General features: G+C 42.2%; 1 protein-coding gene across 1 annotated transcript; it reads left to right on the top strand.

Moving 5' to 3' along the window:
* Nucleotides 1-727: 727 nt before the first annotated feature.
* Nucleotides 728-18,169, top strand: LOC145407543 (poly(A)-specific ribonuclease PARN-like). Its single transcript, XM_080278466.1, has 17 exons — nt 728-814; nt 1,544-1,673; nt 2,379-2,465; nt 3,012-3,133; nt 3,445-3,539; nt 4,961-5,242; nt 6,671-6,873; nt 7,498-7,715; nt 9,490-9,553; nt 10,238-10,293; nt 10,894-10,980; nt 12,253-12,344; nt 13,706-13,872; nt 14,064-14,131; nt 14,749-14,824; nt 17,140-17,218; nt 17,771-18,169. The coding sequence occupies exons 1-17, from the start codon at nt 796-798 to the stop codon at nt 18,167-18,169; spliced, it is 2,244 nt and encodes a 747-aa protein (XP_080134592.1). The 5' UTR covers nt 728-795.
* The last annotated feature ends 7,615 nt before the right edge of the window (nt 18,170-25,784 follow it).

The following is a 25,784-nucleotide window of genomic DNA, read 5'->3' as shown; positions in this document are numbered from 1 at the left end:
CCCCTTAGATCGTCGGTGGTGCACGGTGAGGGAGTGGCAACATTTTGTTCATTTACCCTGGTTGGCCTAATGCCCCATGTTGGTGGCGATGGCCATTAAGCCATAACAAAACAAACAAACAAAAGTACTGTGGGCACCACGGTCGGCACCATGCCGACGGCGGGATGGCACGGGATTCAATAGGGGATTGGCAGAGGGAGAGAGAAAGAGAGAGAGAGGTGGAGGGCTAAGGACGAAGTCTAATAGAAGTTTGTGGATGAAAAGAATAATAATAGGTAGGCAGATCATTTAGAAGTTATTACAATAGATAAACAGATAATCTAGAAACAATTATGCTGCCTCAAGGAAAGTGTAGGGATCTGAGAGCCCTTTTACTATACAGCCCTTACTTGAACTTGGCCTAAAATAGACATATATCCATCGTGAATGCTGAGTTGTACCAATGAATAAAAAATGATATCATAAGCAAATGCTAGGAAATGTAGAGTCATTGTATTATCTTATTCTGTCACTGAGATAAATGAATTATGCTGCAAAGACGAAAAAGCAAGGCCCTGTCGAAGTGAAGTAAGTATAGCGATTTTTTTTGTTTTTCCCCTTGTATAGATGGTCAGTATAACGATTTTTGATAAATTTGGCGATATTTGTTTAGCGAGTTTTGATATGTAGCCTAGCAACACTTGTTTACCAACATTGGCAACGTTGTCCAAAACACTGATTGTGTGATATGGGTTTCGAAGGCGGGTACTGAGCAAATTACCATAGTTAGGACCTTTTTCTCTCCATTTTTCGACCATGGAAGTGACCAGGCAAAGTGAGTAAACCCCGTGAGACATGTTGGTATTCCTACAGAACCTCAGAGTCACTTGGAACAGGTTAGCCAAGTACAGGAACTTGGGTCCGGAGAGGGACCCTTTCGATCGTTGACACCGATATAGTTGGTCAGCTCATTTGCCTGGTTATAGAAACAGCTCTCAACTCCGTCTACCCTCAGTGGTGTGGCCGGGGATAGCATTACTCAAAAATATGCCTGGCCACCCTAAAGTGCTGACAGAATTCCCTCGCCCAGCACAAAAAATTTGGTATCCTCGGCACATTTCAAGTTTGGTTTCTTTGTTTTTATTTCTCAGTTCAGTAGGTAACGTTGACAATTTCTGGAAACTTGGGAATTCCGTAAGTTACATTTAACATTTGTAACCTCCAACATTCCATAGTTTACAGAAATTGCCTACCTGATACTGAGCTGGGAAATAGTTATAAATGTTTGTTATATTTGCATTTTTGGACAGTCATACCATCTGGTTAAGTTAGATTAGATTAGTAAGAGTAGGTTAGTTAACTCAGAAAGCCATCAGAATAACCCTACTTATTAGAAACTGCAAGTGTACCCAGGTTATTTAGGTTAGATTAGTTGGGTTTATGTAGGGTAGATTAGTGGGTAAAACGGATTTAGGTTTGAAGGACACATCAGAATAACCTAGTGCCACCACATGACAGCATCCTTCTCCAGTATAATAATCCCCCCCATTTCCCCCCCCCCCAGATTTCCGTGAAGTGTTGCCAAGTATCTACGCAGCAATTGACAGGGCGGATTTTGTCGCCTTTGATTCAGAGTTTACTGGTTTGAGGCGCAACAGCTGCCGATACAATGAACTGGACACAGCAGAGGAGAGGTGAGTGGAGATTGAGAGAGGGAGGGGTATATGGTTATGTGGAGAAAAAGGGAGTAGTATATGCTGAAGGAGGGGAAGAGAGGTGGGGGTAGGGAATCTTGACTGCTGCTTCATTACCACTGCAAGGTGAACATCTGCACTCCTACATTTATCGTGCATTTTTTGCCCCAAAAATATCATCATGCACCTGAGCTGCTTCCTGCCGACAATGATGGTGTAGTGTCTGTGGTTTTTGATGGCTTTGAGGGATTCAGAGATGAGGCCCTACTTTAAGAGTTAATCCCAGGTGATGAAGACCACCATCCCTCGCCTCAGAACGGCTTACCTCAAGTCCATCCCAGGTTTCTCTGTGGTAAGTGTTTATTCATTATTGTGCCCTTTTCATCACTTGATGTTAACCTAACCATATCTGTGTGTGTTTCTGATACTTACTATAATAATATGTATGTATCCAGTGGGTCTTAAATTGTTGGAGAAGGGAAACTTTGTTTTTTTTACATGACTAATGTATGGCACCCAGTGGTCTAGAGGTTAGAATGCCCCAGTTGGAGTGAGAACCTCTCATAGGTTTGATCCTCAAGCTGCATGGACCTATCAGTCTGACGACACCTACCATTCAACCTAGCTGTTAGGGGTCAGGGATGTTTGCCAGATTAGCTAAACACAATAGTAAATGAATCACTGCATCACTTGTTGCCTTTGCAGGTACGTAAAGGCACGAGATTCAGCACGAGACTTTGGCATGATCCAGTTTGGCTTAACGACCTTCAGATATGTCAAGGAAACAACTACGTGAGTTGAATGAGGTACCGGTAGTTTATATTAGATGGTGTGTATGTTCATCTGGACTTGAACCTATTTGATTGTAGGCTGAGGTAGTCTTTCTGTAATCCACTTTCCTCTTTTGGGAGGAATGGGGGGAGGGGGGAGTTGAGGGATGACTATAACTGGGCAGTAGTTATATCAGTTCCACCATGCCACCACATGAAGGCAACCCTCTCCAGCACTAGCATTCATTTTTGACATCTCTTCAATCATCTACTTACCTATCCACCCACCTTTATTCCAGTCATACTTGGTTACCTTTCTATTCACATATATGCTCATACATGCAATTATTTGTTTACCTCCCTCACTCCCTCCCTCCCTACCTTACCTTTACCTTTCTGTTCACACATCTACTCATAATTATTTGTTTTCCTCCCTCCTTCCCTCCTCATCTAGCCTATCTTCGTGCCAGACCTCGAACCTATCAGTTTACATATGTAATTACTGCATTGTTTACCAGCTTACCTCAGTATGGTACTTACATGCCTGCTTATGGTACCTACATACCAGATACCACCATGCCACCTTCTGCTTCTATCTTCATGGGCGTGACACCGAGGTCTTGGCATATGACAACGCCAGCCTTAGGTTTCTGGCTGACAATGGACTTGATTTCAACAAGTTATTCAGAGGTAGGTTAAGCCATTGTTTTTACTGGAATTCACTGACATTGGTGTCATCAGTATTTTCTTCATCATCATTTTGATCATCATTGTTGTTATCATCATCATGCATCATCATCACTGTTATCACAGTTATCATCATCATAATCATGGGAGGGCATCTGTCACCAGCACATCTTTTCAAATGAGGCATAAATACAAGCATATATACAGTATGAATGTAAATATGAGGAGCAGTCATAGGGAAATGCCATATAGTTGCATACAGTAATCATTTATTTATTGTGTTATCATTTAATTATTGTGTTGTTAACTTTCAGATGGTCTGCCATACTTGTCCTTGCAAGAAGCTGAAGCTGAGCGTGCTGCCGTCAGTCAGGAGTCTCTGGAACCACCACAGCCATCACCAGTCAAGGTAATACTGTATGGTTGTGAATCATAGCTTTTGCTTCCTGTACCCTCTTTCTTGGTGCTGAAGAGGGATGCCATCACAGAGTGGCACCCTTATGACCCAGTTCCTCCATTGCCAGGTTGTACAAACATCCATCACCTCCCTCCCTAGACCCAAAAGCAGGATGGTGAACTACAGGAGACGGCAGCTTTAGCCTGCAGTCCATCTGGGTCACATTCAGATAAGTCTGGGGTCACAACAGCAACTACAAGTGGTCAGAGAACTGGTCTCATATTTGAAAGGACCTGAACTCAGTCCCAGACTGGCACAGGAAACACATTTGAAATTTGTTAAATCAGACTTTGCTGATCATAACAAACACTTCTGCTAGTACCATCACATCAGTCTTGACTGAGAAAATTGTAGAATATATGGTATGTAGTTGGCAATATTAGTGAGGTCAGACATGTTCCATCTTTGTGATGTATCTTACTTCAGAAAAAATTATAAAAAACTGGGGATTTGCCCTCCCCTCCATGATTTTAAAGATTTAAGCCTACAGCAGTAACTCCCTACTGGGTACACAATTCCAAGAAGTGTTGACACGTAACTAACTGAATGATGAAAACAGTGCTTCCCAGAAAGCTCTGGGATCTCAGTGTTTTATGGTACATCAGAGACTGCAGTTAGTAGGATTTTGAACTTACTGTATTTTAGTGATGGAACTCTATAGACTGTTCTTACTTTTTTTTGTGGATGTCACACTGAGTTAGTATGGATGTGGAGTTTTGAAGTGGTAGAAAATGTTTCACCCCTCTTTCTCAACCTTCCAACACGCACTCGTGCACACACACACACACACACACACACACACACACACACACACACACACACACACACACACACACACACACACACACACACATATATGCCTCTCTCGTCTCAACTGAATCCCACAGGTAACAGAGGAAGGCACCAAAAAATTCCTATGAGAATCCAAAATTAAAATGAAAAAGTCATTGTCTTCCGAAACCATCGATCCTCTTGTTTTCCCCAGTGTGAGTCATACCTGGTTCTTCCCCAAGCTGTGCAACAGCGTAGCAGATATTTAGGGTGTGAGCATGAGAGAGAGAGAGATCCACCCCATTGACATTTTTCTGTTCCACTGGAGGCCTAGCAGAGGAAGATGCCAAAAATTTCTCCAAAAATTTGAAAGATGAAAAAGTACATCATCTAAAATTACCAGTCCTCTCATTTTCACTGGTGCAAGTCTTACTGAGTTCCTGCACAGACTTTAACAACATAGCAACTATTTATGAATGTGATTGTGTAATGTGTGTGTGTGTGTGTGTGTGTGTGTGTGTGTGTGTGTGTGTGTGTGTGTGTGTGTGTTGGTGAGAGAGAGAGAGATAGGCAATGTTCACTCATTTCATCTTTTTCCACAGGTAGCAGAAGAAGGTGCCAAAAAATTTCTGCGAGAATCTGAAGCTAAGATGAAAAAGTACATGTCATCAGAAACAACTGACCCTCTTGTTTTTTCCGGTGTGAGTCTTACTGGGTTCTTCCGCAAGCTACTCTACAACAACATAGCGGCCAAGCATGACAATATTTTAATAAGGCAGGTTCCAGGCAGCCACGATCGAAGTATTGAAGTTAGGAAGTTTTCATCACCATCTGCTCGCACTGTATTCCTTGAAAGTGAAAGAGAGAGGAAGTTGGAGGAGAAGGTAAGAATCTGTTTATGTTTTGGCAGAGTAATGCTGGGGATGCTTTGCTCATGTATTGCCATACAGGGAAGAGCAACTGGTCACTTGCCTAAGTTGCCTGGCCTAACCAGCCTAGCCATGGGTTGGTGTTGTATTAGTCTTACCTAATCTAGTCCAGAAATGACACCACGTTTCTTCTTAAGGAATCCCCATCTGGAGGTTGGCTATGGCACAGCTGGTGTTTGCTTTGGACTGCCAAGTGCAAGAACCAGTTTATTAGTTTCCACCAGTTGTTGGTAGCTGTTGGGGAAAAAAAAAAAAAAAATTGAGATGAATGTTTCCTGCCTAAGAGTCATGGTTGTGTGGCCAGCTACCAAGCACATAGCCACATTTCATTCTCATGGTAGTACCTCCCAGGTTTGGTGGTAGCCACCCATCTACTACTTAATGGAGTATAAAAAGGAAGCATGATGGAAAAATGAGTGAGAAAAGTTTGTTGAAGTATTGGCCATTTCACTGGGCATTCTGTTGTTAGTTCTCGTACTGTGGTACTGTACTTTCTCTTTCCATGTTCCTTGATTGTACCATACCCCATCTGTAAGTGGAAAGAGAAGATCGATTTGATGATGATGGTGATGATGATGAGAGATTTGTACTGTATTCTGTATACTCATTTAGTAACAAAGTACAGTTAGTGTGTAAGAAAGCAAAATATTGAAGTTGATAAGGGTAGGAAGCTGAATGAATCAGTTATATACAGAGGAGCACTTGATGGTGGTTTGACACTAATTCTTTAACTTGATAGTTGATGGACTGGCTTTGTTTGCCAGGTAATGTGTGTGTGTCTCTTTTTTTCCTCTGTATTACTGGTTACATTTCTCCCTTTCTCTCCAGGTTGTGTTCATGCACATCATCTAGAGGTCTGGTATGAGCAAGGGATCCCATTTTTAGGCCACAACATGATGCTTGTCATCCTTCACACATTTCCATTCTTTTCTCTCCGTTCTTCTTTCCACTTTTTTTTATATTTTGTCATTTCCTCATCCCTCCTTTTCTCTTCCCCTCACTTCTCATCTTTGTGTCGGTCTGTGAGTGTTTTGTAGCTATTCCTAGTATTCCAGTGTATATCTTCAAAACCAGTCTATTTCTCCTTTGCATTCCTCTTTCATTCTACCTCCTGCTGCCTCACTCCTCTGGCTTTCTCTCACTTTCTCACCCTTTCAGGTTGGCTTTACTCACATAATCCATCATGTATTAGAAAGAGAGACTCCATTAGTAGGCCACAATGTGATGCTGGGTATGCTTCACACATTTTTGTCCTTTCACCTTCTCTTCTCTCCATCCCTGATCACTCCTCTTTTCTGTGTATCTCTGTCTCCTGTCTGTCTGTTTCCTCTGTCTGTTTATCTGTTTTCTATCTGTGTTAATGCTTCCCCATTCTTTCTCCAGGTTGGCTTCACACACATAATTCAGCGTATATTAGACCGAGGGATCCCATTAGTCGGTCACAACATGATGCTGGATATCCTTCACACATTCCACAAGACAGTACGAATGTTGCCCGACACACTACAGCAATTTAAGGCAGAGGTTTGCACCACACTGCCAACCATATATGACACCAAGCTCATCTCAAAGGACCCTCCGTTCTGGTATGTGTTTGATTTATTTTCACCAGACAGTGCTGGACCTCAGCTTGAATACCAGTTTGTGGTAGCATGAAATTCAATGAGCCTTAGTTATGAGGTACGAATGGGTATCCATAGTTACTAGTTATGACAGCCCTCCAGTCTGATTACACCCAATCATCAACAGAGTTGAAAGGGGTTATAGATCTTTGTGAGGTTAGAACAAAAGATGAACTGGTATATCGGTAGAATAGTGGACTTTGACTGAAAGAACTTGAGATCAATTCGACTGGTGGAGGGAACACTTGTTATGTATTTATTTATTTAATTCTTTTTCCCAAGTGTCAGGCACTCTTATGCTCTGATAGTTGCAACTCACGGCTCATCTAAAATGTGAACCCAGTGGACTGCAGGCTGAAGTTGCCTTTATCCTCCAGTCCACCATCCTCATTTTGGGGTACAGGGAGACAGTATACCATTTAATTGTCCCCCATCTTTAAGTAGGAAAAAGGGTGATGGTGATGATGATGATATTGCATCTTACCAGACATTGTCAATTAGATGGGAATTAGTGATGGACTGGGATGATGCTGATGATCCAACCTCGTCTCATCTGTTGAATGTTATTATGTATATTTTTTCCCACAGTACAGACATCCCAATCACAGCCTTAGAGAAGTTATTCAGCTCACTTTGTGAGAACTACTCCCCACCAAACCTTGAGGTGGAAAGAGGGCAGCCTGATGGTGATGATGGAAGATATGTGAGCCACAGCATTGGACAGGAGTGCATTGGTCGTGCACATGATGCCGGATATGATGCATTCATGACTGGTGTTTGTTTTATCACCATGGTTAAGAATCTAGGTAAGAATCATACAGAAGAGAGAGATGCTAGATTATGGCGCATTCTTGACTGGTGTTAGAGGGAGAGATGCTCGATATGGTGCAATCTTTGACTGGTGTTAGTTTTAAATACAGTAGTGTATGTTGGTAGAATACTTGGGACAGTGATAATGATAATACCAGTAACATTGATGATGATGATAATACCAACAACATTGATGATAATAAAATATTAAGGATGACAAGCAACTTGCACTTCTACCAAGCTGCTTCACACTTGTCCAAATGAGAGCCATTTCTGAATTGCTCATGCTTCTGTGGACAAGCATAAAACTCCATGGAAATGCCCTGTCACAATTTCCTCATATGCATAATGTAACACCAATGGAGACAGTTATTAGGGACCAAAACAAAATATCAGTCTATGTGAAATTGAAACCAGTCCATCTAGGACCCAGTTCCACCCATCTGTCCAAGTTTCATCAGTATCCTTTTTCCAGTTTTAGCTGCTCAACACATATACTTACACACACACGTCGGATTATATAGATGATGATACAGTAATCTCTCAATTATCCAACATAATACTGTAGAACCAAAGGCATAACCAGATGTGGGTGCATGAACTGAGAAGCTGGTGAGCCACCCAATGGACTTTTTTGACTTTGTAGTCCGGCCAACCGCCGAAGCCAGAACTTTTATGTCCGGTTACGGACAAATAAATCTGGATACGGATCTAATAGAGTCAAGGCCTAACGTCCTTTTATGGAGCATGTCCAGATATGGAGCGTCTGGATAATTTAGGGATTACTGTATTAATATTGATGATGTTGAGAGGATGGAGAGCAAGAAACTAATGAGGATAGTGTATGTGAGTGAGGTGGAGGGGGGGAGAGGGAGGGGGAGGCTGAGGATGAGATGGAGGAATGGAGTGGAGAGGTATGTGAGAGAGGGGTGTGTGAGCTGGGGAGTTGGCAGTGGAATGGCAGGGGACAGGGTGACGTAGATGCAATATATTTGTGGCCCCCCTTTCCAGGATTGAGGCATCTGTCAGTGGGTAGAGAGATGTTAGAATACTAGTGTACAGTTTCTTTGGAAAAGAAGTTGGGGTAAAGATGATTGTGATGATGATGATGATGATGACTTAAAGTGGTATCACACTGGGCAGAAAACAGCTAACATGTAATCCCTTTTTCTGAGGAAAATGACCAACAGCAGGGCTCTTGTTTGGCAAGCCACAGCTCGCAAATGCAAGTATTTTTTCCCTTCAGCAAACCAATTTTACATGCAAGTCGCCTTTTGGTGAGGGGAAAATACATCCACTTCAAAACCCAGTAAACTACAAAATAAGTCAATCTCAAAACACATTGTGATCAATTGTTAAGTCTTTCCTTGTTGCCATTGTGAATGTTTAAAACCTCATTATATGATTCTAATCATCACAATGTGTAAATAATTAAATGTATTTATTGCTCGTAAAATATTTCGGCCCGCAGTCAGTTTGGCTACTAAAAATTTATTTGGCTCGTAAATCTGAAACCTGAGGAGCCAAATGGCTTGCAACCATCGGCAGTTAGCAAGAGCCCTGAACAGTCAGTGGGATTCAACTTGCTGGGAGCCTTGTTGCTGCAGTGAGTACTTATATGAGCTGAAGCTCATTTAAATTGCTAATGAAATTTTCCATTAGAGCACTAGATAAATGTAATTAAAAACAGCATACAAACATGGCTAACATGTTGGTTGGATTTTTGTCTAGTGTGATGCTAACTTAATTTTTTTTTCTTTTTTATACCAGATGGAGCAAATTGGAAACAGAAGTCTGTGATTCACTCCAAGCACCTAATGCAGTACGCTAACAGGTGGGTTCCGCTGTGAGAGAGAGTTACAAACAGAATATAGTGTTTTCATTGTTTGTCAGAGAGAGAGTGGACTAGCCCTCAGTATTTTATGATAATTTCTCAACCATATGACAATGAAAGAACATGTCTGAGTGTTCTGTAGCTAACATTGCTGGCTGCACTCTGTAATGGGAGATGCAAGCTGATCACATCCAGCAGTTACTGGTGCTCCATAAAGTACTCACAGATTGGTGGGACGCACATCAAGAGTGAGGTCAGTGGAAATGAATTATGTGAGAGGAGCATATGGGGTTACATGGAGAGACAGACAGACAAATGAGGAAGAGAAGGAATATTGTCATGTTGATGTGGATGTGATTGAAAGAGTTACTCTGAGATGGTTTGGCCATGTGGAGAGCATGCAGAATGAGAGACCTGCAGGGAGTATGTATGGAAGTGAGGTGGAAGGGGGGGGGGGAGTTCTATCGATTTATCGCATACCAGACTGCCATATACCGAGACATGACTGTAGATGCTACCACATAAGGGCATATGTATTCAGCACCATGTTGAGGATGTAGCATATTTAGACAATCATATTTCAGCCTATTTCAGACCCCACCTCACTCCATCCTTAGGTGGGAGAATGGGGTCATGATGACGATGATAATGATGATGATGATTTTTGTTTTTTTTACCCCACAGAATAAACAACATGAATTCTCACGACATTCCATACATCAGCCTTGTGGGGCCTGATGGTAGGTATTAAGAGTCCCTGATATCTAACCTCTAGAAGTAGAAATGAATCTTTGATAAGTTTTTTTTTTTTCCTCTCTCTCTCTCTCTCTCTCTCTCTCTCTCCTTTTGCTGTGGCATTTGAAAATAACTAGTATGTAAATGACTTAATAAATATAGCAATTATAAAGCTGATGTAACAAAGACATAGTAAACTGTACCATACAGTACTATGCTTTACAATACAGTTCTTACTGTTCACATTAAAATGGTTTGAAATTCCCTTGTGTCCATCTTGAATGCAGAGCTGAAGCAAGAAATTGATACTAAAATATGGTGCTAGTCACAAAGAAGTGCTATGGAAGGGATATAGAGCCTTAATATTGTTCTGTTTTACCACTCAGCTATGGAAGATAAGCTGCAAAAGGACAGAAATCTGGGCCAAGTTCAGATGGAAGAATTATATACAGTGTTCTTGTGTTAATCATTTGTGTTTTATGCATCATGTTCTGGTGTTCATCTCTTGTTGCATTTTATTACTGAAGATAGAGAGAGAATAATTTTAGGCCAGTTTAATCTGAACAGAATAAAATACTATTATTTTTCTCTCCCTGTCCTTGCAGTGATACCAAATCGAAGCACAATATTCTGTGTGGATTGTCCACCAACCTGGAACACAGCTAATGTCTATGGACTCTTCCACATGCTCAGTGAGTTAATAATGTGAATTGATCTTTTGTTTTTGAAATATGCCAGTTTTTCAAAAGAATTCAGTGACAGTGAAACCCTTGTGATAACAACAGGGTCAATATTTTTTAAATAGTATTGCATCAGAATAGTGGCACCTACTTGGAATGAACATAAGTTGTTGCCGGTGTTTTTTTGCTTAATCCTGGTCTGTCCAGCCAAACAGACCCATCAACCACAGGTATGTAACAGCTTCTGTAGGGTCATCCTGCAGCTACGGTACAGTATATAAACAGTGGCACCCCCTTGTGACAGACAGCACTTCACCAGGGTCAACTCTGCAAATACAGTACTGTACAATAAGGGACATACATATCTAGGGAACCAGTTCCACCTTGTGATAGACAGCACATCACCAGGATCCTGCCCCACAGTGAGGTGCAGGGATATATGAGGAAGTTTGGTTCCTCAGTGGATGCCACAGCTGTTTCACACCACTCGTGGTACACAGTGCCACCACATGTAGGATTCTTATCAGATGCACATGATTCTGGCTCATGATTCACAGGTTAGAGCACACAGCAGTTGTATATGACTTCCAGGTAACTGTGTACAAACATGAATCATTTCAAATCAAATTATGCCTTGCTTTGTATCAAGGAATCTCCATATTGAGGATAACCATGTTACAGCTGATGTTTTGTATGGACAGGAAGCTAAACCAAATGCCAAAACCAGCCAAGTACTTCCAAACCATTGCTGGAAACAGCTGCAAAATATGAAGTCTGAAATGGTTAAGAAGATTTAGAAAACTGTGGTAGTCTCAGCTTAAACTTTGACTCTGTTTACCTGTGGCTGAGTTGCCTGCCTGAGAATGATGATTAATTGTTGTTATGTCCTTGAGATGGAGTCAGGATTCTAGGAGCTTGAATGGTAAGTGAATGAGAGTGTGAGCCACCGACATGGACATCATGTTATTTTTCCCTCCCCCTTACCTCATCCCATCTTTGAATGAGAAGAGGAGGTTGATACAGTGATGGGGATGATGATGATTGCTGATAATTCTCCTTCAGATTGCATTTTATTTTTCTTTCCTTCTGGACCTTGCCTCACCCTGTTCTTTTGTGGAAAATAGAGGTTAGGATGATGAGGATGAGGATGAGAATGAGAATTGTTGATGTTATCCCCCCAAATTGTTTTCTTTCTCCTTGCTTACTGGACCCTGCATCACCTCATCCTTAGGTGGGAAAACGAGGTCAGGATTATGATGATGATGATGATTTCATCTCCTGCAGAGCCAATTAAGTTGGTGTGGGTCAACAGCTGTTCCCTGTATGTCATCCCACTGGAGCAACTGGAACCCAAAGTTTGCCGACAACATCTTAAGGTAACTCCATTTTTGTCATGTCAGTTTACCGTATTCATGTAATTATTCTCTAATTTATATATATATATTTATTTTTTTTACCCACTTTGTATTGATGATGGTGCTGGAGAGGGGTCCCTTCATGTGGCAGTGCTGGTACAGCTTGGTAATAGAGCTGTCCAGTAATACAACCCCCCATCAACTACTTCCCTGGGCCCTGAAAGGAGGATGGTAAGCTGCAGGAGGAGGGCAGCTCCACCTTGCAGTCCACTGGGTTCACATTCAGATGAGCCAGGGGTTGCAACTACAACAACCATTACTGTTACTCCTTGAAATTGATGACATACTATCTTCTTGCTACCATTAGGTGATGTAATTTAAGTGAATGATGGGTGCCTCTCCTTACTACTAAAACAACATTGTATAACCTGACGTATCCGAGCCTGACCTAACCTAATCATATCCTGACGTAACCATGCCTAACATACCCTAATCATATGAACATATCCAACTTGGTTTCACAGTCAAGTGTATCAAGCAGAATGTTCAGTCCAGGTTTGTTTGTGTTTACATAGTGTTGGCACAACACACTTTCCCCTGACAGTGGGAGGATGTGTTGTGCCATCCATCCGTCCGTCCATCATTCAGTCTTATGTCATCCCATGAGGAGCGTAGGAACCCGGGGCTAGGCAAGTTGGTCCTGACATTTAAGATGGATCCCTGAGTGGCATTACATGAGCAATAAACCCCAACCACCCCTTGGACATAAACCTACACAGGTTCAATCCGATTGCCCATTAAATCATCAGGTGCCATAATTTGGTGTTATGGTTACCCCCAGCATAGTAAATGGTTTCCTCTACACCAGGAAACCATTTACTACACTGGGTGGTAACCACAGCACCATATTAGGGCACATGGTGGTTTAGTGGGTAATTAAGGTGTTCCAATCGGATTGAACCTGTGTAGGTTTATATCCAAGGGGTGGTTGGGGTTTATTGCTCATGTAATGCCACTCAGGGATGAGTGAGGCTGGTCACTCTCATCTTAAATGTCAGGACCAACTTGCCTAGCCACAGGTTCCTACGCTCCTCATGAGGCGACATAGGATTGGATGATGGATAGATGGTTGGATGGCATAACACACCCTCCCATTGTCAGGAGAAAGTCACACAATGCAACACTGTCTAACCTACCATATTCTTACTTAATCTAACCAAACCGAGACAAACCAAACCTAATTGAACGTGGAATAGCCTAACTTTCCCAAAGCAAACTCAACCCATACAAAACCAATCCAACCTTATTTATTATGATCTGACCTAGACCAGCCCAGTCCAGTTTAACATAAGCAACTGATTCTAATGTATTTGATCTTACAGGTGATACAAGCTGAGTGTCCGGCCCAGGTTCGAGTGCGTTTATACGGTGACGCCAAAACACACCCACCTGCCGCCAAGAGAAAGTCACAGAATTCTGAGGATATGGACGCTGATCAGACTGGGGTGCCGGCGCGCATACATGACTACAAGAGGCTTAAGAGTGTTGGGTAGGTGTGCCAGACCAGAGTGCTTTAAATAGGGAGCCTTCTAATTTAGTTGAACATTTGGTGTGGTGTCTGTATTCATACACAAAATTAAGGATACAGTCAGTTATAGTATTTTGTTGTGGAAGGAAATTGTAAATTGTATTCTGCTGTCCTTTGTCCCAGTTTCTCACTAAATTTGTGATACATTACAGGTCAGATCAGCTTTCCCAGATGACTCTTGAGTCCCCCAGCATGGAGGAAGCACCACCCATCTATGCTTGTGATGGTATGTTCTGTCTGTTTGTGTACCTGTCTGTGTATTTATTTACCCATCTATCTGTCCAGCTATCACCAGTTACCTTAATTCTGTAAGGGGTAGCCACAGATGAACTGCCTCCATGTTGCCCTGCCCCCTGCCATCTGGCTGCCCTCTCCCCAACTCACACCACCCTCTCTCACATACCTCTCTGCCCCATCCCTCCATCTCATCCTTGGTCACCCTGTCCCCTCCCCCATCCTTCTCAAACACATACATCCTCCTAGTCAGTCTCGATTCTTCATCCACTCCACATAGCCAAACCATATCAAAGTACAGTATTTCTATGATTATTCAGCAGAGCTTTGTATAATACATACCATGTAGAGATGCAGCACCCCCTTGTGGAAGGCAGTGCTTCACCAGGGTCAGATAAGAGTCTATCCCATGGCAAAGTGCAGGGAAGTATGAGGAGGTTTGTCTCCTGGGTGGATGCCTCAGCTGCTGTGCTCCACCACGGGATACTCAGTACTGAACAGTACCACCACATGTAGACTAGGTGCCATAGCAGTGCCTCGTAGTATCTGTTAAATGTATAGGCAAACTATTACTCTTAGTTGACAGTTTCATGTGATGTTCAGACTCCCATTTTCTCTTTACAGGCAAGAAGGCAAAAAGTCCACAGGAAGATGGGGTATTTTCAGTACCTGACGAATGGTAGAATAAGCTTGAGGTCGAGGAAACTATACTTCACTTTAACTCAGCTCAAAACTGCTGTCTCCATCTTGAATGCTGAGCTATACCAGGATGCAAACACTAAAATGTGGTCCTAGTCATGAAGAAGTGCTGTGGAAAGACATTTTGACTTGGCCTAAATTTGCCATCATCATCTTGAATGCTGAAGTGGAACAAGAGACTAACACTAGAATATGGTGCTAGTTATGATGAAGTGTTACAGGAAGGTTATGGAGCTGTAGTATTGTCTTCTTCCGCCATTGGGGAGTGGAAAATAAACTGTAAAGGAATGGAAATCCCTGTCAAGTCAAGGTAAACAAACAGTAGCAGATCAAATGAAAACAAATGATCATTACTTAGTGGTATAAGGGTTAGGGTGCCTGTGTTGGAGTACCTGTCTGCAGTGGCTTCAGTCTCCAAGAAGGTGACAAGGTTTTTAAATCATAATGCTAGCAGAGAAAGTAACATGATTATCTATCTATCTATCTGTATATCTGTTTATATTTTTATCCATCTATCTGTCTGTGTTTATCATTGTATCTTTTTATCCATGTCAGTCCTTTTTTTGTATGTGTGTGTCTCTGGACAAAGGCTTCAGGGCCTATTTCCAAGTCTCAGTAGTCCTCCCACATCTCCACATGTCACCACTTCAGCTCTTAACACACACCATCCATAGTGAATAAATGTTAGGGCTGTCTCATACAGGACTGGTGTACTGGTATTAGTGGGGGTACTTTTATAATATGTCAGTGGGTTATCTGGTCGATCAGAAAAATCTGCTTTTTATGAAATTCAAGTCCTTAACATACTTATGTGAGATTTTGGTGTGGCATGAAAATGAAAAGTCAAGAGTAAGAGCAGTGGAGATGGGACAGCTGAGGAATATACGTGGAGTATATAGAGTGGGTATGATATGAAATAATGTGATTCATGAAAGATGTGGAGTGAGGAAGTCTGTGGACACCAGAATCGAAGAGAGTGTACTGAGATGGTATGGTCATGTGGTGAGAATGGATAACAATAGAGTGGTTTAAAAGGTATATCTGAGCAAATCTGAAGGAGGGAGGAGGCGAGGTAGGCCAAGGAGAAGGTGGAGGGATATGGTGGATGAGTGTGTGAGGAAGAGAGGTTTGGAAATCAGTGAGGCTAGGGGACTAACAAGAGATCGAATTGGCTGGATGAATATTGTGAGGAAAAGCGCATGATCAGGGATTTGGCACCCCTTTTTAAAGTAACAGCATCTGGATTGACTCTATCGAATATGTTTATGTGGAGCTACAGAACGTGGTGAATGTTTTTGGCATATCAGATAGAGCCAGGATTCCGGGGGCTTGAGTGGTGAGAGAATGGAAGCGTGGCCCATTTAATTGGGCAAATTTGGCCTGTCTGGACGTTGATACTCCTCACCCTGCCTTAGGGAGGGAAAGGAGGTCCGGATGATGACGATGATCATAATGATGACTATAAGTATTATGCTTATTTCTCTTGCCTGATTTAATTACTTGTATTCAAAGTGGCCTTGGAGATTTCTTAACATGTTTTCCAAAGTGGTTTACTCTGCACTTTACACCTCGTTTTCATCTCAAATGTTGCTAGGTGTGGATGTTTGTGCCTGTGAGGTGGAGTAACAAATCCAGGGGCTTGAGTAGTGAGTGAATGAGAGTGTGGCCCAGTTGATTGATTTTTGCTGTTTATCCTTATGTCAGCCTTTTTTTCTTGCTCTCTATACCCTTCCCCTTGCAGTCCATAGTGGAAAGAGGAGTCTGGATGGTGATTTTTTAAATTTTTTTAATAGAAAATGAACAGAAAAAGGAAAAACATATTAAGCAAAATTATCGATGCAAGCTATGTCAGTATGAAGATAAATTAGATTATACATAAGAGAATGTTAAGGTGCAATATGCAAAGCTCATTCTACTTCAGTCTCTTTGATAAATTTTTGAGACAAAGTTTGTTTTTATTTGAACAATATAAATAAGACAGGAGAATATTAAGGTGTAATATGCAAAATAATTCAGTAAGGAAGAGGTGCTAAGACTCTAAACCACGTAGAATATATGATTTATGTAAGACAGTTACTCGGAAAAGACAGTTTTTAATGTCATTTTTGTTTAGTACTTTAAGATGCTTGTGTTTTGTTCTTAATACTTTGAGTCCATGTTGTGTCCTCTGTGTCTGTGGTAGTCTCAGAGACTGCAGGGGAGGGCACTGATGCTGCGGGATCTTGAAGAAGGTGGTCATTCCCACCACATCCCTACAGTGTTGTAGGTTTTGCAGACTCCCTCATGGACTTGCAGCACCATCTTCATTTATCACCTTGGCCTGAACAGTGACTTTATTGAGGAGGCTGCGGTGCTTGTTGGTCGCTTCACCCAGGTCGAAGGGGGGTACTCCATGTCTGACCTGATCTTGGCCTTATAGAGCACCTCCCATCCTTTACTGTTCAGCAGCCACGATATCCTCTTCACTTTGTCCTCAACTTTTTATGTTGAGCTCAGCGCAAGGTTTGTAGGAAACATACCTAGCGATGCTTTGTGTCCACAGCTCGGGGTCCGAGTTCTCTCATTTTGGGAGCATGGCGGCTGAGTGGTAGACCGCCTGGCTCGAGACTGAAGAGTTGTGAGTTCGCGTCGTGCCCAGGTAAGCTGCCTTGTAGGGAGAGGCAGCGCTTTCCTGTCACCTAGCTGGTTGTAGCAGCCGTGGCTTGGTGGGTTAGAGCGCTCTGACGAAGGGTCGGAGGTTCGAGTCCACCCAAGGGTACATTGTTAGCCATCATGAAGGGCATCTGGTCACAAAGTGCTACACGCTTCAAAACCAAAAGTCCTCTTCCCAGGGGCAACGCCTAGCCCATTAAAGAAAAGGGGACATGGCATTTATTTATGATTAAAAAAAAATAAAAATAATGGCTTTCCTTGTTTCTTGGAGCAGTTGACTGAGGTGGGCACAAGCATCATTCAGAGTGTGGTTGCTCTGTTAGAGCTCACTCATGCCCTGCAGCAGCATCGTGAACTTGCATTTCGTTACCTCTTGCTGACTTTCCAGCATCATACACAGCAAATTTATCTGATCCTCAAGAGCCGCTTGCTTCTCCTGGATATACGCCTTGGTCAGTTGGGCAGAGTGGCCCTGAGGATGGCCAGGGTACAGGCAGAGGCTGTACAGCACCGCCTAACATTCACAGCACCAGTACTTAAGGTCGTCATCGTGTGTGCCACAGGTTCCATACTCAGTGTTACTGACGGAGGATGTCAAGCTAAGGATAGTGTAATTGATGAAGAGCTGCTGCACATTGAGTTTCTCGTGACTCATCCTGCAGGTGGGGCATAGTAAGTTGCCTTGGCTCATGACGATGACCAGGCAGGAACAGCATAAAATGTGGCCCTGTGGCAGAGTGACCTGTTCCCACACACTTGCCTGGTACACTTCAGAGCACACTGGGCATGTTACAGTATCAGGCATCACCTGCATCTCACCTTGGTTCAGACATATTCACTGAAAACTGTCCATAAGAAAGATAAACAGGGCAGATATCCACTTCCCATAAGCCACAAGCATGTATATAGTAATAGGACATTGCATGGACTCAAACTGTAAATAATTTGATTGACAAGTGTATGGATGTTTGCCTCATTTTAACAATAACTGTGTTTGTAACTTCTGCTGTAATGATTTCCTTATAGTTAGGCGAGTGAGATGTAGTCAGGATTCCGGGAGCTGAAATAACGTGTGAATGAGTGTGGCAAATTTCAGTGGGCTTTTTGTTGATAGTTATCCTGCTTTTATACTTTAACTTACCTCGTTCACTGGATTCCACTTCACCCCATGCTTAAGGAGGAATAAAGATGATGGTGATTTGTTCAAGTGACCTTGCTTGACTGAAGATCCATAATGAGGACACTTGCATTAACATTGGCCAGACTGCTTTTACCACCTAAGGGTGGGGTGAGGGAGGGTCTAGAAAGCAGGGAAGGTGAAAGCACAATTAAGGTAGGGCTATCAGCTGCATACCTTGTGTGGTGGCCCATACACTCATTCACAAACCATCCAAGCCCCCAGAATCCTGACTCCATTCACAGGTTCCAATTGGTAATATATATACAGTATGTGATATCAGTGAACAGTATTTATCCCGTCGGGTGGTAACCACACGGTCAAAAAATGAACAGCTGGTGGTTTCGTGGGTTAAGGTGCTGAAAGCGGATGACACCCGTGGGGATTTAAGTCCATGGTGTGTTTGGTGTTTATTGTTCACTTAATACCACTCAGTGGCAAGCAACTGGTCACTCTTGCCTTATATTTTGGCCTGAGTAGCCTCATCCCACGACCTTCCACTCTTGATGGGGTAATAAAGGATGCTGTCATAGAATGAAGGAATTTTTATAAGTATATTTTAGTATTGAGTGAATTAGGTATAATTGATGTATTGTATGACTTCTACAGCCAAGGACTAAAGTTGGCCTAGTACCATATTTTATCTGCCTGTCTATATGTCTACTTGTCTGTCTATCTGTTTATCTAGCTAGCTTTTTATCCACCTGTCTATCTGTAGCCAGACAACTGAATCCTATAAGGAGTGTCCACAAAAAAATTGCCTTCCTGTGATGCTGTCAGCATCTGACTGCCCTCTCTCCAGTTTGCACCCCCTCTCACATTACCTCTCCATCTCATCATCCTCAATTTTCTCCTCCCTCCACCTCACTCATATACACTCTTAGTCAGTCTGCCATTCTCCATCCTCTTCACCAGGTCAAACCATCTAAGTGTCTCTCCTAACACTTTCAGTCATATGCACTTCATCATAGAGTTCCTTCATGCATCTGTTTCACACTTAAGGTATGCCTGTCACAATCCCCCCTGATGCATCATATTATCAGAGAGCATCATCTGTGGCCATTGAACAGTACTAGCCCTCTCTCACCTTAGGAATATTAGACAGTAACAAAAAGTGACAAGCAGAAGAGGTAAAATATTTAGTGAATTTTTTTATCAGTGGCCAGAGAAACATATCAAATCTCTTTCATCATAAAATATTAGCCAACAGAGGAGAGTGACAATTAGAAGAGGTGGAGAGGTGATATATTAGGCAGACAAGCATACCAAGCCTCTTTAAACTTAGGAATCTTAACTAGTAGAGGAAAGTGAGTAAAAGTGAAATATTAGGCTGGGAAACATGCCAACCCTGTCAGCTTAGAAATATCTGCCAGCAGAGGAAAGTAACATATAGAAGGGGTGATATAGGCAAACTTTTGTCTTTGAATATATACCAACATTGTTATGTATGGCAGTTTTTCTATGAAGTAAATGAGTACCAAAAAAAAATTAAGGCTTCAGAGTTTTAATAAAAAGTAATTTTACCTATATGGGATTCCAAATGGCACTGATAATCAAGTTTGTGTTTATTATTAATCAAAAATATTTCCCAAAATGCCAACTTTTTACATACAACAACTATACTCTTTTTAACTTGGCCTAAACTTGCCGTCTCTCCATCTTGAAGGCTGAATTGTAACAAGATTAATGCCAGAATATGGGCGAAGTACCACATGTAATGTATAATACAGTTATAGTCATGCCCTGGTATGTGATCAATCAATAGAACGATTAATGAAAACAGCCAGTTTTGGGTTCACGATAGTGAAAATCACTGATACGATTTTTTGGTGGCTGATAATGATGAACCCGTGCAGATGTGTGCCACCCATGCAAGCCAATAGTCATGTGTTTGAACCAAGGTGGCTGCCCAGTGCTTACATGAACATCAAAACATCACTGCTATCACAAAATTACAGTGCAGGTGTAACACAAATAGTGCAGTGTGTAATATTAAGTGGAGAGAGAACTTTTGTGTGTGAAGTTCTGCAACTTGTGACTTGGAAAACATTGCATTACACTCCCATACCCTCAAGGGGGAACCCTTGATGACGACTCAGACCAACCTAAGACATACTTCAGGTTGGTGACAGAAATGTCTTTTTAGATTTTATGTGGCCCTTGACCTGCCTGTCTCTGTTGAACCCATGCTGTATCAACCTCAGTTTGCTGTTTCTCAGTAAGCAATACGTCTGCACTTGACAGAACCCCATCGCATACCAGGACGTGACTGTCCAGTACATGAGTGTCTGATACTGTATTTAAAATATGGATTGCAGCCTATCAGTCTGTCTAGCTGTCTGCTGGTATCTGTTTATTGCCAGACACCTTAATCCTGTAAGGGGTGGCTGCAAACCAGTCTCATGTCACTCAGTCTTCTGCTATTTCTCACACCTCTCTACTCTGTCACTTGTAAGTCTCCTTCATTTTAACACATGGTGCTGTGGTAGGTGTAGTGGTAATTTTTTTTATGCACCCTCATGCCATTGTCTGTCTGTCTGTCTCTCTCTGTAACTCATTCACAATGCTTAAGAATCTTTGAGTGAGAGAATCATAGCCAAGTGGAGCGGCATTGGGCAGCAAAATTTTGTTTCTAAAATAACAGCTTAAAATCTGCTTAACTTTGCGTCAGAGAGCCAAGCTTAATCAAACCTAAACAAGTCTAATTTAACGTAGCCTAAACATTATTTTATTCTTGTGGTCTTAGTTTCATCTGAAGTGTGATCCCAGTGAAGTACAGGCTGAAGTTATCCTGTAGTTCACCATTCTCCTTTCGCGGGGGATATGGAGGGAGTCCAGCGTTTGTACTACTAGAGTGAGGAGCTTCGAGGTTATTGGTCTGACGAAACAAGTGTTCCTTTTAGTAGTACGTCCTCGGTCTGAAGGGGTTAATTGATATGCTGGAGGCGTCTGCCCTGTGACGTCATCAGCAGGTGGCAGCCCAACAGCTGATTTTGACAAAACTTCAAAACACGGTTATTTTTCTACAAACTTGTAAAGAAGGAGGCCATGACGATACATTTTAGATGAATTATAGCTTTTTCTCTTTGTAGCCACTGTACGCAAGGATGAAGGCCATTTTTGAGCGTATTTGTGAAGAAAGATATGGATTGATAGGGATGCCGAGGCGGAAGTTGACAGTGAAGCCATAATAAAGTAATTAATTCATTTTATTTTTAATTTTGTGGGGAAAGAAGGCCACTACATTTGTATGACACTGAGAAATTATCTGGAAAATTCATGCAGCGAGCAAGAAACGCAGAGATAGACAAAGTGAGAGTGAGCGAGAAAAAATAGAGATGAGGTATGTGGTAACTATGGCCTCTTTTCTCCCAGACTGAGGCACAAGGTTACCAACTTAACAATGTTTTCGCTAGATTTAGATATACTCATTTCCATTTAGCGCAAGTATCTAAGGCAATTTGAAATGAAATTGGCGATATTGTAGGCATTTCTGTTGATCTCCAAATGTACTACAGGGATTTAGTACTTTTATTTTTAAGATTATCTGATGAATTTTATGTAGCTAATTAGTTTAGCGCTGTTCACTGGCAGGTTTAGCGGTTTGTGAATTTGGTTTGGCAATCCTGACTGAACGGGAACTCAGTGGTTATCAAGATGTGAGAGTGAGAGGGTATGTGTTCGATGATTTTGACGCTCGTAATAGGGTACGGAAATAAGCAAAATTTCTCCATTTTTATCATATGTACGGCCATATATTTGTCATGACTAGCCAGAAACACCACTTATATATCCCAGTCCTTGAAAACTCACTGAAAAAACGTGAAAATCCACCAAAATTGGGTGAAAAATGCAAGAATAACATGAAATGGTATGCGTGTTTGAAGGAGCTTTGTTGTGTAGTTCAGTCACTATTTTCACTCTTTTCAATTATTGTTGATTATTTTTAATGTGACTTTGTGGCGATTGTCGAGTCCATCTGATACCTTTTGTGATATTTTTGAGTGGTATATATGAAAATGCATTATGGACAGTGACAGTCGATTTCTGGTTATATGAAAATATGATCAGTGGTTTTACGTCATATTTAAAGAGAAATTTTGAACTAAGACATTTCGTTGATCAAAAAAGGAAAAATAGGCAGTGATGTTTTTCATATATGTGTAGGTTAATAGAGATGGAACCAGGTTACTGTGAATACTTACCGTGGTTGCATGAAATTCGGCGAGCTTTAGAGGTTGCGGTAAGAATGAGTCTCCTTGGTTACTGATCCGTTCACCATTATTGCAACACTTGGCCATCGACTAAGGTGAAAGGAATTAGAGATTTTATTTGTCAAACCTGAAATATACCTGGCCACCCTGAAATTACCTAGCCACCCTGAAATACACCTGACCATCACAGAAATACACCTGACCATCACTTAAATATACCTGGTCATCCCTGAAACACCTGGCCATTCCATAAACACCTGACCACCCCTATACCTGGCCATCCCTGAAGTCTACCTGGTTATCCTGAAATATACCTGGCCACCCCAAAACTATCTACCGGAACCCTACCTACTGAGCCTGCCTACCTGCTTACCTATAGTCACAGTACCCGCGTCTGAAAAGAGATTACTGTCTGCTTATTTAGTCTATTGTTATAATGGCAGAATATGATAATACTACATTCACACATCATTAACATTTCTTTATACCTAACAATATACTGACTCGGCGTTTGTTATGGAGAGGTAACTGTATATATTTGCTTACCTACCTTCTTACCCAACCCTACCCTACCTTACCTTACTCTACCCTGCCCTCCCTTCCAACCCATGCCTTACCCTACTCCACCCTACCTTCCTACCTACACCCCGGTGTTTGCATGTGTCCAGTGAGTCGTGAAAAAAAAATAAATAAATAAACGTAAGATAACCATAGGAATACTGGGAGCCTTAGCATTCTCTCTCTCTCTCTCTCTCTCTCTCTCTCTCTCTCTCTCTCTCTCTCTCTCTCTCTCAGTGGCAGCAATTTCACCCTTGGCACAACCCTGTCCTTACCTCATTGACACGGTTGAGTCCCGTTTGGTTATATTCAGAGACATACCGGTTCGTCACGACTCAAGTGTGTTTGACCTGGGTACTGTGGGGAGGGACGCCTTCATGTGGTGGCACTGTGGCTCAACTGCCCGGTTATACGAACATCTTTCAGCTGGGTTACTTCCTTATCCCCCAAAAGGAGGATGGTGGACTGCAGAAGGGTAGTTTTAGCCTGCAGCCCAGCGGGTTTACGTTAAGATGAAGCTGAGACTAAAACGTCTTACTGTGTATTTCTGTGATCAGCCTACTGTATATTCAGCTACGAGTCATAGGAGCCTGAGAGTAAGTCATAGGAACCTGAGAGTGAGTCATAGGAACCTGAGAGTGAGTCATAGGACCCTGAGAGTGAGTCATAGGACCCTGACAGTGAGTCATAGGAACCTGAGAGTGAGTCATAGGACCCTGAGAGTGAGTCATAGGAACCTGAGAGTGAGTCATAGGAACCTGAGAGTGAGTCATAGGAACCTGAGAGTAAGTCATAGGAACCTGAGAGTGAGTCACAGGAACCTGAGAGTGAGTCATAGGACCCTGAGAGTAAGTCATAGGAACCTGAGAGTGAGTCATAGGAACCTGAGAGTGAGTCATAGGAGCCTGGGAGCACACAGTCACCCTCTCACGGACGGCAGATCTTGAAATGATTTGACGGGCGTGAGCGTAGCCTAAACCTGTAATGAGATGCGGGATGTTCAGGGCGATCATACAGCACTCCACGAGCAACTCACGCCGTTCTTGCGTGTTTCGAGAACTGTTTAGTCGGCTGATGTGGACGTGGTTGTGGCATTTGAAGTACACTGGGTAAATGAGTAGCCTACATGACATAGGGTAGAGTGTATAGTTCTTTCACCTTAACTTGGTCCACATTTTCGTCCTTCTTCAGCTTATTTAATATTCAGTAGGTCAGTGGAGGTAAAAGTACTACGGCCCTATCTCCTTTTCATAACACTTCATCGCGACTGTCATATTTAATCGTTATCGGTAATCGGTTTTTGTAATTCATCATTCAAGATGGTGAGATGGTAACTTTAGTCCAAGATAGGTTAAAAATGTACGATTAACACTCACTGAACCGCCCCCACAACACCAGAAATCGCCCGCCAGAGAGGAAGTGCAGCATTATAATGGAGACGTTGACAGATACACAGATGTCATGTCACATGGTTGGAGATATGCATAGCCTATACCTTGTTCAGAGTAGTCTAACCTGGCCTGTCCCACCTCAGCTTAACTTAAATTGCCCTGCCTCAACCCTAATTATCTCCAACCCCTCTTAACTCAGCCCGCCTTAGTTAACACAGTCTAATCCTTCCCTGCCCTAACATAACCAAACGTAACTTTCCCTTTCCTTCCCTTCCTTTCCCTTTCCCTTCCCTTCCCTTCCCTTCCCTTCCCTTCCCTTCCCTACCTTACCCCAATCCAACATTAAGTTATCCTAAAGAGCATATCCTTAGATATCAGGTGTGGTAACGGTACCGTATATATGCGTGTGTGTGTGTGTGTGTGTGTGTGTGTGTGTGTGTGTGTGTGTGTGTATAATGGTAAATACACACACACACAGTATAATCGGTACACCTTACTTCTGATTCTAACTACCGGTATATTTAATGTATTTGAATATAAAAAGGCTACAGACAAGAGGGAGAGAGAGAATTTTACCTTGCGCAAATACCACATTGATCCAGTTAATTGCTTGCCCTTGACCTCACCAATGCGGAAGTATTTGATAATCAGGAGTGAAATTTTTCGATCAAGGAGAGAGAGAGAGAGACAGAGACAAAGACAGAGAGATGCATACCGGTGTGTGTGTGTGTTTGTGTATATAAATATATATATATTCAGCAGACACACACACACACACAGGTGGGTGGGCAAGCCAGTCAAGTTTCACTGTTGCCCACTAACAATCCAGTAAAACTACCAAGCAGATCTCTCTCTCTCTCTCTCTCTCTCTCTCTCTCTCTCTCTCAGTGCAGGAATATAATGCCGTGGTAACAATATTTACGGTAAGTAGACCTAGTAGCTGGTGGT

This window comes from Coenobita brevimanus, chromosome 73, assembly GCF_032717465.1.
Source record: "Coenobita brevimanus isolate Jiangsu-jjx chromosome 73, ASM3271746v2, whole genome shotgun sequence".
Lineage (NCBI taxonomy): Eukaryota > Metazoa > Arthropoda > Malacostraca > Decapoda > Coenobitidae > Coenobita > Coenobita brevimanus.
This window is presented reverse-complemented; position numbering and strand designations above follow the sequence as displayed.